This window comes from Buteo buteo, chromosome Z, assembly GCF_964188355.1.
Source record: "Buteo buteo chromosome Z, bButBut1.hap1.1, whole genome shotgun sequence".
Lineage (NCBI taxonomy): Eukaryota > Metazoa > Chordata > Aves > Accipitriformes > Accipitridae > Buteo > Buteo buteo.
The window spans coordinates 88070661-88087173 of NC_134204.1; the positions used below are offsets into that span (position 1 = coordinate 88070661).

A 16513-nucleotide genomic window follows, 5' to 3' on the forward strand; every position below is an offset into this window, starting at 1 on the left:
TTATACAGGTGTGTCTATATATGCATGCATGTGTATAAATATATATATATATATACACACTTATGCTTGTGTGTGTATACACTGAAAACCCCATGCTGTGGACGTCCTGCGTTTTGCAGGTCCGGTGGCAGCCGGGTGGATGTCATGAGGCTTGTGGTCTACAATCTCACCTGCCAGCCGCGAGGATGGGAAAAGGACTTTGTAAATGGGGTGATGTGGCAGGGAGGAGGCAAACGCGGCAGGCAGGGCAGTGTCTCTTTGTATACTTAGGGAAAAACGGAGCGCGGGTGCTTGGCGAGCTGTCCGAGCTCACCCGGGAGCCGGCAGTGCCCAGGTTCCCGTCGCTCTTCATCCACGCTGTGGCCGCCGTCCCCCTTCGTGTAAAGACGACGCGCGTGTCTGCGTACCCCATGCACCCCGTAAGCGGTGCTCCTTCCCGGGAACCAGCCCCCAATCTTCTCCCCGTGTCCTGATGCCTTTTCTGGCCGTGTAAACCACCGTTGGCCTCTTCTCTCCCGGAAGATTTTCTTCTTCTTTCTGTCATTTTCGGAACCCATGCCAGTGCTTGCCACGGGGGGGAACGTGGCCGCCTCTTGCCGGCGGGGATGTGGCTGGGGGTATACAGGGGGCACGTCCGGGGAGGGGGGCTGGCTGGTGGCCGTGGGCCCCCGCCTGGGCGCCTTGGCAGAAAGCGCGGGATTTCCCCCCTTCTTTCCCTCGTTCCCCAGCGGCGTCCCCCGTTTTTCACGCCTGCGGCGAAGTCACTATCTGCCTAATGGTAAGTGTAAGTAAACGTTACCGGGAGCCCGGTCGACGCCGGCGGTTAACCAGCCCGGCCCGCTCCGCGCCGGCGGCAGCGGCCGTCTGCGGTGGTGGCACGGGGAGAGGTCTCGACATCTGCTCATGCAGGAGTGGTTTTGAAGGGAAGCATTGTGTGTTTTCCTGCGGCAGTTCCCATGCGGAGGTGATGAAAAGTGTGTGTTTTGGCAAATCTTTTGTTTTATTGTGGTGGCTTGCGGCGGGGCAGCTCCTAGCAGCCGCCGCTTTGACAAAGCACCAGAGGATTCTGTTAAAAAGTTGTGTTTAGTAATTGTAGTCGTCGTGTCAGACCATAACTGACTTGGAGCTGAAGGATTTTTGCGAGATGAGTAGCTGTGCCAGCAGGGACCCAAGTCTCCTGGGCCAGCCGCGCTCTCATTAAGATTTGCCGCTAGCCGTGGCGGTGTTCGGCAAGTATGTGACGTGCATGCTGTTATTGTATGCTTGGCTTGTCAGCCTGCAGCTTTCTGACACTCACTTATGTCACTCTTTATTCAGAGAGGAAGAAGCTTTTGATAATTTGACAAGACAAGCTCTTAAACGATCTAGGTCATGGCCTTCACTGTCTGTGATTGTGAACATATTTCCTGAAAGCCCTGTCACTCATCACAGCTACATTTTCTCCCGGGGAGCCGCAGGCCCGTCCCGGTCTCCTGTCAGCGCGTGCATTTTGGTTATTCATACGCCAAATACAGTAGCGGGGTTTTTCCTTCCCTTTTTGCAAATGCTCGCATGTTAGCGAGGCTAATCCTCTCCCCCGCGCCGCGCTCCCAGCAGGGCTGCCGTCGAGGGCCCTCTCGGCGCAAGGCAGACGACCGGCCAAGGGGAGCGGAAAGGAGGAAAGGCCGCTTAGTGCTGTTTTTGTGTTTGCTCATTGTTGTGGAAATATGAGAACTGGTGGCAAGGGCCTTGTCTATTGAGCACTCGAGTCCTGGTCTGCTGTCAGGGGCTGTTTGAGATTGAGTGTTTTATTTTCTTTGATGTTCACGTTTGAGAATAGGGAAGTGGGAATTAAACAACAGATGCATTAAGCCGTTGTTCTGGTAAAACAATAATTAGCACCTGATAAAATTCAATACGGGTCAAAATGTGCAGTATACAGCCTCGCTTCATCTGGTGGGGCGACCTCAGCCGGATCAGGCTCGGATATGAATAATCGCCCTTCCCGAATTCACCGAATGCGGGCCGCGGCAGAAACGGCACGAATTTGGGAAAATTAATTGCCCGGCACTCGTGCGGCAAGAGGCACGCGGACGTAGCGAGAGGTGTGGGGAAGCACACCTCGCCCGCGCTTTCGGCAGCTGTGCCGCGGTGGCACTGCTTTTAAGAGTAGGCACCTTTTGTGCTGGTACATCTAAATGCTAGTAAGGTCAGACCACTGGGGCAGGAAATAAATGCAATTTTATTTTAATGTAGTTCATCACACTGCCATCGTACTTGTATACCACAAGGGCTTTTCTTTAAATGAGGGCCATTCATGGTTAAGTACTTTTAAATAAATAAGAAAAATCACAGGTTCGGCGGTTGTTGTATTTGGTTATGCTCTCTTCCATAGCAAACCTCTTTGCTTCATTTGAGAAGCCAGTATTCGGTAGTAATTGTTAATTATACTTTTTGTCATTCCGTGATAGAAGATACAGACAATAACTCCGAGCTGATGCAAGGTAATAAGACTCCTAGTTAAAAGCATCGTTTCTAAAAAGCTGTTGTTTAGCCAGGCATCTGTTTTCGACTATTGTATTCAACTTCTGAACTTCGTAAGTGATCATTGTGATGATGAAAAGTATTACACCGAATCACCATCTGAATGAAGAAATATGCTTGGCCAATTTTCCTTTACCCCCTTCTTCCTACCTCCCTTAAGTTTTCCCACAGCCTTAAAACATCCTTAAAGACGGTGATGATAAAACCTACCTCTTGATAGCACTGCTGAGATGTTGGGACTGTGCCTCTTCCAGTGTTTTGGTAAGAGCTGTGCCAACTGTAGTTTCCTACTCTGAGTTACAGATTCTCGCTGTAAGTGATGTCTTTGTGTCCAGAGCAAAAAAAAAAAAAAAAAAAAAAAAAACCAAAACAACCAAACTATTATTCAAAAATAAAGTAATTTATTTTTTTTTATTATTAAATAGCTGCTGTGTGAGTAAAGGTCATATCACAGAGTGGCATTTTGCCAGTATGTGACAACTCATTGATTGCGATTTTTCAACCATATTAGTCTGGGGACACTGTGGTAATCGAAAACTATCCAGAACTAATGTATAAATAACTGCCTGCTACCCCTGTGCTAAACCAGCAAAAGTCTCATGTACAGTTGAAGCCTTTTACAGGTTTGAGAGAGAAGGCAAGGTCTTTGATAGAATATTTTTATACGCTAGAGAGCCTTTATATATCGTGACTCCCAATCCTGTGTAAGTTAGCGAAGGAGGAAAATCCTTTTGTTTGCACTCGGAAGACAGCTTGAGTGTGTTCAAACTGTCAAATGTTGTAGTCTGTTCCTCTGTTAGAAATGTGTTGCACTTCACACGTTTTCTTTATAGAAATATTAATATAAAACTCAAATATTTACATGCAGTATTTGAGTAAGTGGAGAAATGTTGAACCATTACACAGAACAGATTGTAGATTTTTCTCCAGAAAATTGTGTTACTAACAGAATGAATAATAAATAAAATCATTTCCATCACATCCGGGAAAAACATACTGTATATGCCATAGGGTGACTGTCAAAAACTTGGATTATTTTTTGAGAGATTCAGTTGCCTATATTGGTTGTTGGGTGTGGGTTTTTTTAATTAACATGCTCTGCAGAATAAAAGAAGGCAAGAATTTAGGCATGAGCGAAAAATTTATTCGAAATCTAAAGAAATGTTAATAGTACTCATTTGCAAGTAGTCATGAGGCTTCAATGTTTGAAATTGGAGCTACAGCATATTATGTAGAAGCCACAGAATAACTAATATTTCTTCTTAAAATACTGAAAATTGAGATTGGCAAACCAAATTGCTAATTGTTCAAATGATTAAGGAGCTATTTTAATAAAAGGTTACATGTTTTAAACAAAAGTGAAAGACCTCCGTTGAAGTAACTGTGTGCACACTCTCTTAAACACTAAAATGGCTAACAGACAAAGTACCACTATTTCTGTGTCTGTTCATGGCTTGGGGGTCATAGCAAGAGACAGAAATACTGTAAATTTTGTAAAAATATTGAGAACCCTTGAGAAAGTAACCTCTGTGTTATTGATCATTAACACATTCTGATTTTGTTTAAAGAATATCCACATCTTCCTCTTTCCTGTCTCTTATGTATTCCTCAGGTCTATTGTGTTATTGCGGTGATTCAAAAATCTGCTCTGCAGAATTTTTTACAAAGGGCTGCACTTAGAAGTTTGTGTGCGAGTCTGGCAAGTTTAAAAAAAAAATGTAAAAAAAAATAATCAAGCAAGCCATTATAAAAATAGAAACATTAAAGCAATCTGTTATGCTTCTTGTTTACTACTCATCTGACATTAGGCTACTGAGGATTATTACATGTAACAATTAGATTTTGATTAGGATAGAGATATGTACAAAAATACTGAAATATTTCTATTCCTACAAGAAAGGAAGGTACCTTGTGATTTAATTTCCAAAACATTATGTAAATTTAAAATGTCAGAAAACGCAGAATTTAAATTAATTTCTGTTTGTTTTGCAGTGTTAATACTTATTGCAGTTAAGAGCACGTTACTCTCCCAAACTTCTAACCTTCAGAGAAGAAGGGGAGAGAGAAAACTGTTACTGGCTTTCTGACAATGGCAGGGAGTGTGTTAAACCAGTGTAAAATTCAATTAAACTGTCTAGCCAGGTTTTTGAAGCTGAAATGCAGACCCTTTCAGTTAAGCTTCTTATTTTCCTGTGACCGACACCGGTGGATACTGTGTTATGCCAAAACCAACAGGCTGTAAAGCACCTTGTTTCATGCTCCTAGCTGATCAATATTTTTATTTTCCAGGCTTGCCCAGAAATATGGAGGCAGTATCACCTAACAGTAAGTAGAAACACCTTTTTTATTTTCTTCTACACCCAACCTATTTACTCTTCTGTGAACTGCTGACCATAAAATATAGACAAGCATCTTCTGTGAGAAGATAATAAACATCTGAAGAGTTTTTGAACTGAAGAATGCAATGAAACACTGTCACTATTTTTTAAACATCTTTAGAACTTACGATTTCATTTTAATACTGTAATCATTAAATGAGTGCTTTGCAGCACTCTCTCAGTGACTACATTTACACATATAAAGAGGGTTAAATATTAAGTTGAGATGCATAGCAGAAGCAATAATCCCATCTCAGATATCCCAGATGCTGGCAATTAATCACTGTGTGTGACAAAGCTTTCTTTTTAAATGAGTAAAATAAATCTCAGCTAGAGTGGAAATGTTAATTTGAGCAAATACACTTTATAAACTTTTGCAGATAATTTCTAATTGGTAAGGGTATAGCTATAACTTCCCCTTTGGCCTGCATTAGTTGATCTTTAGTCATTGAAACAAGAGAATAAAACTTTGTGAACTGTACCAGTGTATTACTTAAAAAGTTTTTCCTCATATGTAAAATAGAGATAAAAATAAAACAGAATGTGTATAAATTTGTCTAATACTGAAACTTGGAACAATATTTAAATGGTTAAGACAATATTCAATGGATTGGTATCACAAATCTTGAATATATTCATTTATAAAATTATTATACATAAAAACACCTTTAAAGATTAGGATTTTTGCTGCTCATCTGAATCTTTGCTGTCATTGCTATCCAGATCAACCAGATATGTATTTAGCTGTTACAGATAATTAATCACTGCTGTCCGTTCAAAACAAAGTAGAAAAGTTTGTCCACTACTTTTCTTTACGAGTCTTTGGTGTGGGCTTTTTCTTTTGAGCAATAAATGGGATGTGCTTTATAATTTGTTGCCTCCACCTCTTCATGGTAGTGGAATGCTCTTTTTTCTGTTTTTGCTTCTAAATTCAATGAATAGGAGAAATCTGTGTTTAAAATCCCTTGCTTGTATTTTCTGCATAATGATTTTAAAACAAAGATCTGGTTTGGAAATAGTGCACCCTTTCTGGGCATTTACTTTTCTTTTAAACAGAATTGGTATAGACTTCTAAAAAAAAACCATTATGAGCAAAAGGTGCATTCACTGAGTATTTTTGTTTGCTTTTTTAAAATTGCATGAAGGAAAAAGGTAAATACTGTCTTTCATTATAATTCCTAAGGGTGCATGTAAAAACGATTTTGAAATGCTTATTGTATTTGGAATCTAATAATCAGATGGCTATATTAGATGCACTAATATGTTGGGTTCTGGTTTTTACTGATGTATAAGTTTTAATTTAATTTTAGTCTTGCTTGCCATTGCAAATTCCTCAAAAAGTGAATTGCAATCTACACTTAGAAAATAGTTATTTTTGTAAAAAAATGTGGAGGCGCTTAAACCTGACTAAGCGGTTACTAGGGCAGAATTTGAGGTGTCTGAGGTAGAAAATTTTACCTGTGAATTTTGTAGAAAGTGTTCAGAGTTTACACTTCACTTAGTGTAAAGCTAACAACATTTGTCAAAACAAGCTCTTGTTAGAAAATGTAGTAGTTACGAATACAAGTGTATTAATAAAAGTACCCATTTGGAACTTCTTAGTGCATTTTAGGGCCATTTTGAAATGTGATCAAATATGGGCATGCAAAGATAAATTGACATTAAGTGAGAACCTAGCTACTGATAATTAATTTTTTATTTTGCAATGAACTGCAAATTATCTGCAAATAATCCACATTTCTGGTATGTGGGAAATGCTTTGCACGTCTCCATTTTTTGCATGGGAAGACTCATGTTGACTTAAATTTATATTAGTAGTCAGATTAAGCGTGGAATTTAAAAATTTGTGTGGTGAAAGACATGCTTGATATTTAAAATAAGTTATACCTCAAGAAACTGCATTATCTGAATTGTTTAAATGTGTGATAAGTGTTCTCTTCTGCACCCAAAGCAGAAGTAAACGGAGTTCTCACAAGAATCAAAACTTCTGTTAGAATAATGTATATTGTGTATGTATTTATAGAATTGCAACTAAAAATTCAAGATCTTTTACTCTTATATCAGCATAGTAGTATTTCACTATAGAAATTAGTTTATAATTTTCCTAATTTAGAAGAAATATTTCTGTACAAACAGGATAACAATTTAAAGAAAAATAATAGAAGTTTAAAAAAAAAGTACTGTTGTGGTTGGTGCTGTGCTGCAGAGGCTGCCTGATTATTCACAAACAGACTAAGGCTACAGTGAGTTTTTCCTGTGCTTTAGCCATGAATACAACCACTACATTTAAATTGATTTTGGTAAATTGATCATGAGTGTCACACTTGCAGGTACATATAAGCGCAAATAAAACAAGGCATTCAGGTTTGTAATAAAAGACCATTTTTATAACGTTGCTTCCAGACAGCCATTACAAAGTTTGTCTAAATGTTTTGCATTATATAACGTATTCTTAGTTAATTACTGTGAATGCTTGTGAAAAACCACACAGCCTTCCACCTTTCTCTTTTGTGAAGCGTTTGGTGATTTTATTCATTATCTGGCTCTTTCCTAAGAGATGGACTGCCATCTATTGACTTCTTGAAGCCCCTGCACAGAAATGTGGATAGACTAGAACAATGACTAAATAATAAATCCATTCGGCTGTTATGGATGGTGGTAGGTTTTTGTTTACATTAGCTGTGGTGACAAATTTTGGCACATTACAAATAATTTGTTGTATGGGCAGAAATGTCTTATTCCAACCAAAATCGACTGCCAGTGCAAGAAATCTTATGAGCAGTTGAAATGGCAAAAAGGATTATAAGCAGAATATTTTAATTTGGCTTTTGATAGAAAAAAGATTATCATATTGTATTCAATGAAGCTTAAATTTAAAGGCTCTATGATAATCAAAGCTTTATAAGTGGATGAAGTTAGTTTCTTTAAACTTGTTCTTTCAACTCTGTTAACTAAAATTATTCTGAAAAAAACCAATCAAAGTCAGCAGAACAATCCAATTCCCACTGTGATTTAAAATAATATTTAATAACCTCTTTAAGATGGTGATTTAAAACTTTTACAAATCATTTTCATTGTGCCTGCTCTCTGTGTATTTCTCCTATATCAGAAAAGGGAAATTACGTTTGTCAAAACATATTTTAACTTTTTCTTCATATAGGTATCTATTTGCAATAAATAGGTCGGGTTTGATACCTGCTTAGGTTTCTCAAACAGGTTATTATTATCAATTCAAATAATAAGACAAGGACTTCATTGGCAGATCCAAGATAGACAGTTTTGATCATAGCTTACTGCAGTCCAAATAATATGTGTGGTTTTTTCACAGACAAGGCATTTGAAGGTCTTGTAAAGCTCTTTGTCGTAGATTATTAGGAAGCTTAGCTTACAACTTTGTCTTTCTAAATGCCAGAGGTTCCACAAACCTAGAGAAATATGGTCTGTGTTCCAAAGGACATGCCATCACATCCCCTTTTCATCTTAAGGATATCGGGGGTGTTCATCACAGTGCTTTTTCATCCTCAGAATGCTTGGCTCTTTTTCATTCCCTTTCTCTTGTCATTTTGGATTTCAGCTGTGAAGGTAGAGACGTTTATTAAATATTTTGCACTGAAGTGGAGGCCAGTTTATAGCCCTCTAATTAAAAAAAAAAAAAGGAAGTCAGTGGAAAAAATTTGTGAGGTTAAGGCACCCTATAATTTTCATTTGTTTGGTTCAGTTTCGCATTTTATTCTTAAAAAAAATACAATAGCGTCCCTCTGAGCTTGATCTGCTGCCCAACTGCCTAACTGCGTGTCCAGTGGCAGTTCCCATTTTAAGCAGGTCCGCGCGCTGGAGGAGAAGAACAATTCCGCTGCGCCCCAGGCTCAGAGGTGCGGCGTGGGGTCCGCGGTGGCGCGTTCTGCGGGGGACAGCGCTTCTCCCCAAGTATGGGAACTGCCATAAACGTTAACAGCTCGGGGCTTCGGCTGGGCGGCAGGATGGGAGCTGGCCTTTTGTGGGGGCACCGCGCCATGGAAGGAGGCTGTTTGCATTCTGCACCCGAACCGGCGGATGGGACCTGGGGTCCAGACCCGCTCCCATCCCGAAAGTCGTCCAGGGGCTTTGCTGCTGGAGTGACCCGGTGAAACTGAGGGTAGATATTGCGCTGCTGTGAGCGGTCGCTTGTCCACCCAACAGATGACATCACTGGAGAATAAAGAGGAAATTTATTTTCGGCGGATAGCGACCCATGTTTTGCCTCAGGCGCGAAGCTGCTCTTCTTCCAGGCGAGTCCGCCTGAAGCGTAACGCAAACCCCTTCTGCACGGTGGTACTGGTGGGGGTACCCACAAGACGTGCAAATGGCCATCTCAGTATTTCAATATAAAATGGGATACGTGCTGGCTGTGTAGATCTCCCTATGTATGCTGCACTGCTTCATTGTTCAGAGGGACTCGTGGTGTACAGAAACGAACATAGCCAGTCCGGCTCAGGAGCAAGATGTGGATGCAATAATCGGATAGGAATTAACATTGCAAGTATTAGTATCTTCTTCAGAAAATATCTACGGAGTAATGAAATTCCATCCCTAAAATGGGCAGAGCACAATTTTTCTTTTTCTAGTGTGTTTCTCGGTGTAGATGCATAAGTTAAAACACAAATTCTGCTCAGGTTAGGTGTTTTCTTTCTGTAGGGACTGCTCATTTTTAATAACCTCTTCCTCCCCATGTACTGCTCTGGCCATAAGGACTCCTTCCCCCATCCCCTGCCTTCACCAGTCTCATTTATATTAAAGCTCCTAGGCCAAGATGGCCACCAACAGAGTTTTAGAACCATCAGAATTTTTAACTAGCAGAGGCTATCATTTAACATGGTTTTTGACAGTTTGTTAATCTTACTTTAAATCCACTTACATAAAAGAAGGTGAACCAGGAATTGGCTGTTTTGGCCTCTGTGCGTAAAAGACATGAAGGGACAATGCATCTTTTGTGTTTAAATTTTGCGCTCGGATTTCTTTGTGTGCATTATTAAAATTCCTCATGGCCTGCCACTTTTTTTCTGAAATGAAAATGTAAGCAGTGTTGCTTAAAGTCAATTTGTATCCTTTAAAATGTGACTTTCAGAAAGAGAAAATTTAAAATATGACTCTGGCAAAAAAAATATTTAAGCTTCAGAGAGAGAGCATTTGTGGTTTCCAGAGCTTTGTAGGTTTTGTGTGGTGAGGGAAAGGATGGGTTTAGAAGTATTTTCAGGAGGAGATTAAGCCTGACTTCCCTGTGTGCAGGGATGGGGCTGCTGCAGTGGCTGTGAACATGGCTGCAGTGTCAGCTCCTCTGGTCTTTGCACGGTGCAAGGCTGCAGACCACGAGATAATCACGTTCCTGTTAAATATTTCAGCCCTTGACCAGTTCCTCTCCAGGTGTTTTAAGATTATTTCTATTAATTCTAGTAAAAATACCACTTTGTTTATGCAGGAGACAGTGTATTTTTTTCGTATTTTGGAATCACAGAGCGGGCCCTTGTGTGTCAGCACTTCAGTAGCCATTTGACAGGATGTTTCACAGGGAAGGCAACCCAAAATTCCCAGGGATATGAATTTAGGGTAAGGATGACTTTGCCTCCTGTGGATTGTGGGGAAACACGAACACCTAGAGTGTGACGGTGTCCTCACGCTTGCGCTTGAAGGAAAGGTGCCTTTTGGTGCTTGGGTTCGTGAACATTTCATATTCTCTGAAAATGCATGCTAGCCTCTTTAGCCAGGGGAAGAGGTAGGGCAGATCTTGGACAACAATTGGCAGGTACTTTATTTTTAAATTATCTTCTTGCATTGTTCAAGCCTGAGCCTTACCGCTTTTGCAAGTGCTGTTCTATGACAGAGATGCTTCTGAAATGTCTGCCTGCCCTGCACAGTTGTTCTGGTGAAAATAGGTATGTTAGAGGTAGTTTGGTATGCTGTCTAGAGGGTCTCTTGGATTCTATTTTACATTGTGTTCATTTTCCACTACTAGTTATAATTTGTGCCGTGTTACCGTTCTCTGTCAAGTTTCAGATATTTTTGAGGCTATCAGAAACTTAACCCCAAAATCTTTTTGTATTGCAAAGAAACTGTATTTCACAAAAGGCAGTATTCTTTCTGCTAGTTTTTTTTACAGAAAACAAAGAGAATTTCAGGTTCTGAAAAAAGTGTAAATTTTTGAGTACGAAGCATATACTATAGCTTTCAGTACAAAAGCGTGCTAGATAGAGTTCTTTCCCAATTTTTACTTGAAAACTGTATTTAAAATATTACAGGGAAAAGTAGCAGCTTCAATAACTTTATATAAATATGTAACATATAGAAAAAATACTGTTTAGAGTTTGCCTTTTGATGAAGATGTTGGGTTTTAACTAATACCCCTGGCCAGTTATGATTACCGAATAATTAGGGATTTTTCTGTGTCGGTTAAGTTGAAATAGAAAGTTCAAGCTGGTTACCTGTAAAATGCCAACACGTCTTTGCACTTGCACTTTCTTTCCTGGGAAAAAGTGACAGTGTCTTGGCACCTCTTTACTGCAGAGGACAGATCCCTAGCTGACGTCTGCTTTTACCTCCCCGGGGTTGTGGTCGTTACCCCAGGTCAGCATCTGGCTCTTGGCCAGGCTGGACCAGAAAACTGCAGGCTCCTGCACAGACCTAAGGCTGTTTTGGGTGGGCTGTGTTACCTTCCAATAGCACGGTCATCAGCTGCCATTTACCTTACTCATGTAAGCATGGTAGAAAGCTTGCCTGCTTTATCTTAGCGTTTATCTGTCTCATGCTCTTCCCCATCTGTCTCCCCAGAAAATAAAATAAAAGGTGCTTTTAAATTGAGGGCTAAAGTCTGATTACATCTTGACCAGAAATTGCATTTTGATATATTTGTGGAAGCAGTCTGGGACTGGGGGGAATTAAAAAGCTTGACTGTCTGAACCAAGTAATTTCCATTTCTCTGATTTTGGGGTTCCAAATAACCTCCTCGAAGTGTTTGTCTTTGAGAAGTGGCATCTTTCAGAGAATCCATGACTTCAATATGCACACTATTGTTATTTAAGGAACTCTCTGTTTTCTGCAAAAGCAATACCTTTTAGGCCTGCCTTTAAATGGGAAAAGGAGAAGAGCAGGGGATGGAAATTAAAAGGGGATGAAAATTAATGTATTTTAATATTTTGAATGTTTAAATCTATTGTTAGCTAACCCCTGCATGCCCAGAAAGCTATTTGTGCAGTATGTGACATTTTTCAAATGCTGTGCCAGCAATCCTGGTGGCAAGATGCACTCATGACTGGAGAAAGACTGGAGAGAGCTGCTCCCTCCCACGCAAACTTGTGGGCAGGAATTGCTCTGTTCTCAACATAGAAGCTACCATCTGCATTCCTCCTTTGCCCAACACATGCCAAAACTGTTGGATAAGTGGTTAATTAAACAGAAAACAGGATGGTAAGAGTCATTGGTGAAATGTCTCCCCATCATATCCATAACTGCAGTTCTTTTAAGGGAAGGATTAAGATGATCTTTTCTTTAATGCTTACAAATTTGGTAAAAATTTTCACCTCTCTTTCCTATAGTTTGAAAACATGAACCTATATGATCATTTAAATAATTTTTACTGTTTCAAGTATTAACCATCTAAATAAGGAAAATAGAATTTTCAAGTTAGAATGAGATTTCCAATGCATTTTAAAAACAGACTTTCATTTGAGGAAAAAAATTTAAATATTTCTATGCCCTTTTTCTGCAGGAAATCCTGTTTATAAATATTCATATTAAAGTTCCTATATTCCTGAAAATTATTCCTCTGAACTTGGTATGAAGGTGTTTTTTCTCAGTTTTGTTAGAACTTGGAGTCGGTTTCAAAATTCCATAGGAAACCAAAAATTATCTGTGATCTGTCAGACATTTTAAAACACACAAAAATCACACTTTCATGTAGGTAACGTAAAATGTATTTTGGTGCATTTTTGTGTTGCACAGTGGAAAAAATGTAAAATATCAGTAGAGTGTAAATCTCCATGAACCGTTTGCACGTATATCCTAACTAGGAACAGTATTTTGCTTGACAAACGTCCACTCAGTAGCTGCTTGTAAATTAGGTGGTTTAGTAGTACTGAAACTGTTGCATTTTATCATACAAATGCTTTTCATGTTGAAACGTCACAGGTATTTAGCAACAGCAGTCTATGGAGCTCTGCGCTGGCAGCAGCGTATGTGACTGTCCATGTTGCTGCCAGACCTGCTAGTTCATCTTGTCAATGATCTGTGTGTATTAGGAGCAGCCAGGAGCTCACACGGGTTAGACGGTAACTTTCTCAAGTTATGCTTGATCATGTTAATAATCTACGGATTAGGATTCCCTAAAAGTATTCACTGATTTAATTCCGAGAGGGTCTATCATGTCAATAATATTAGTACATCTTGTTAGGTCCTGTCATATGAATAGAAAAGTTACTATCCCCGTGACAGAATTGTCCTGATTTTTATTTCAAATTTTGAAAAATCAAGCGTAAAGGGAATTAAAAGGAACCAAAGACCTGTATAAAGTGATGGGTAGCATAGAGCCATGTGCCATAAGTAGGTAGTATTTTACTGCAGTACTGGAGAAGTCTCAGAGCAGTGGGTGATTTGCATGATATATATGCATATATGCTATCAGACCCACATATGGCAAAAGAAGAAGGCATCCCTCAGAATTTTTAGCTTCAGGGGAGTGAAGTTAGGCCTTCAGTTTTAACTTATTTTTGAATGTTAGGTTTGGATTAAATTAACCTTTGACGAACATACCCCAGTGAGTATGACTCTGAAATGGGCGCAAACAGCCACCCTTGTATTTCGCCGGTGCTGGCAGCACCTCACATCGAAACAGACTATGACCCACAGCCTTGGCTGGTCTCCTCACCTCTGCCAGGAGTTGATAAACTTTTCCTCGCTGCTTCGTTAGGCATTTTACCCTGTAGCCCAATCTGCATCGAGGCCCCTTTCGCTGGTCCCTCCTCAAAAGCGCCGCAGGCAGGGGCATGGCAGAGGCTTCAATTCTCCACGAGGAGAAGGGGGGCAACACTTGCAGGAAGAGGTGCTATTTTTACAGTAGACCAGGTGATTTATTTGCAAGAAATGGACGGCCGCAGCTTGGGTTCAAAGTTTCTCACAGCCAGTGTCAAGTCCAAAAGCTGCTTGTCTTTTTTTCTGTCTTTTTTTTATTTCCCCCCTCCCCTCAAACGTGCAGTTTCTCTGCCTGTAGTAACTGCTCATCTTGTAGCTAACAGAAGTAATTTCATGTTGTTTCTTGACTACACATTTAATTCTGTTTCTAAAGTATATTTGTAACTTCGGCACTTAAAAAGGGAGTGGTGAGTGCCTGTGCACAAGCATACACAAACACTGAAGGATTTCTGTGGACTATGTGATAACCTGAAATATCTTTTGCTTTAAAATTAATTGTGCCAGATTTGCACGTGCTGTCCAGTTTCTGTCTGACTTATTTTGATGGCAGATGAGACCCTGGTTAAATTAATTGTGCTTTTCTGATGCTGGTGTGAGAAGGGAAAGAGAGGGAAAATAATAGCACTGAGATACTCAAAAGTTGGTCTGGAGAAAACAGTTTTGATCAATGGCATATTTATGTGATGTGAAAGAGCAGAAATCTAAATCTTGTGATCCATTTTCAGGTGCTGTAGACTATTCAGAAAGTCCCAAGTCATAATAAAGTAAAAATTTCATGGAATTGAGACTGATTTAAAAAAATAGGTGTGCAAGAAGGACATGGAAAAGCTTTTGTGTGTTAATGGTTGTATATAGGCTGTGAGACATTTCTTCAAGGACATATTCTGGATTAATGTCACTCATTATAAAGCTAGGTAAAAATAATTATGGTATTACTGAATATATATGATGCTCTTAAATGGAGCACACATGAAAAAATTATGAGGAAATTGATAAACATCAACATGCACAGTTAACATGTTGGTAATGTAAGGAAAATGCTTCTCTAAAATTGGCTGTCAGTAAAGGATGATACAGATTCAAGCCCAGATGCTAGGAAGTTTAAAGAAAAAAGCTTGAATTATTGTTTGTTTAGAATGTACCCCAGCAAAAACTCACTTCTAACAAACTGATGCACCACTCCTTTGGCATCTCATATCCTCCAGAAGCACTGTATTTTTTCTGTGTTTACTTCAATTTTAGCTGTGATCAGAAATCACCTCAAAGTAAATATCTGTTAAGAATGCTCCCCTAAGAAAGTTGTTTCATATGTGGTACTTCCTCCTTTTGCATCTGATGGTGAAAGGTGATTAGTAGACGACATAAAGGTTAAAGAGAGAGAGAAAGGAAGCTGTAAATCATCTAGAATGACAGTAAAAATTAAAACCTTGGGGTTTGTTGGGCTCCCCGGTGTATTAGCTAATAAATATAACCATGCTTTAGTTCTGTTCATCTTCTGATTTTACAGGCTTTGCAAATGTTTGTGTTCAGATTAATGTATAAATGTATGTGTAAGTATGCATACACTTAGTGCGGCAAGTGTGCGTGCGTGTAGTGCCTGCCCGCGCGCACTCTTTCTGCGCGTATGCCTGGGCGCGCATATAACGACGTTTGGCGAGTCTCCTAATAAACATTCAAATAAAATATACGTGTCCCCATGCATGAGACTCCTCCTCCTCCTCCTTCCCTGCCTCTGCCCCACGCACCCACCTCCCCCACCCCACTTCAAAGCTTGTGGTCCTTTTTCCATCCTTGTACTAAAAGGTTTCTTTGTAAGCCAGGCCATTTGTCCATCATTGTTTGGGGTCCAAACAGTGGTAAAATACCCTGTCACCGATCCAGAGTGCTGTGAATGGCAGCTTCTCTCCGGACAATTGGCGGTGGTGCCGAGAAATATTCCTGAGAGGATTATTTAACCTTTCAATTTAGGGGGCACAAAGCCTGGCTGATTAATGAACTTTCTGATGGGCGCTGATAAGCGGATCTATTTCTTTATTTCCTCTAAAAGTGATTCCTTCTCCTGTCCCATATTACTATAATCTTAAACATAAAATGTGGCAAATAGATTAAAAAACAGCACTAAAGAGTTTATCTGGCTGGCAAACTGAAGGAGCTAAATTAAAATTGGTAATGAAAGCAGTGGCTGAGCCCTGTATATGGTTTTTAAATGCGCTGTGTATTTTGAAGAGACTTATTCTCCAGCTTGCCTGGTAATGACTGCTTTTGGTGCACAGTCCGGGGCTGGCTTCTGTTATCCCCCCAAAAAAATGAGTTGTGTTATCTGGATGACTGCAGACACATATGCATCCCCCTTTCTCACTGCATGGGCAGACAAGGTCGATAGCATTACAAGGTATTTGTGGCAGTGCTTGTTTCAGTTTTCAGAGCTGCCAGTTTTCAGCCAGATTTGAATTACAAAAGAAGAAGCTGGCATGAAAATTGAAAGGGTTTATCGGCTAGTCTGAAGCCTCATAGCACATTGCTTATTTATGCAGTCCATTTGCACCAGGAAATGTAAAAAGGAAATACATTTTAAAAATAAGGTCATAAAGACCCAGATATGTTTAAGATGGCAAATAAAATATAGATACCTATAATATCTTTCCAGGAAACGATTTCACTTAATGTTGCACATT

The 16513-nt window shown here is 39.9% G+C and overlaps 1 protein-coding gene across 1 annotated transcript in view; it reads left to right on the forward strand.

The window, feature by feature from the left end:
* The window catches only part of ZCCHC7 (zinc finger CCHC-type containing 7), a 123029-nt gene that overhangs the window by 92610 nt on the left and 13906 nt on the right, over window positions 1–16513 (forward strand). The window contains exon 8 of the mRNA XM_075020500.1: window positions 4813–4848. Coding sequence (XP_074876601.1) covers window positions 4813–4848 — 36 coding nt within the window. The remainder of the gene's footprint in view (window positions 1–4812; window positions 4849–16513) is intronic.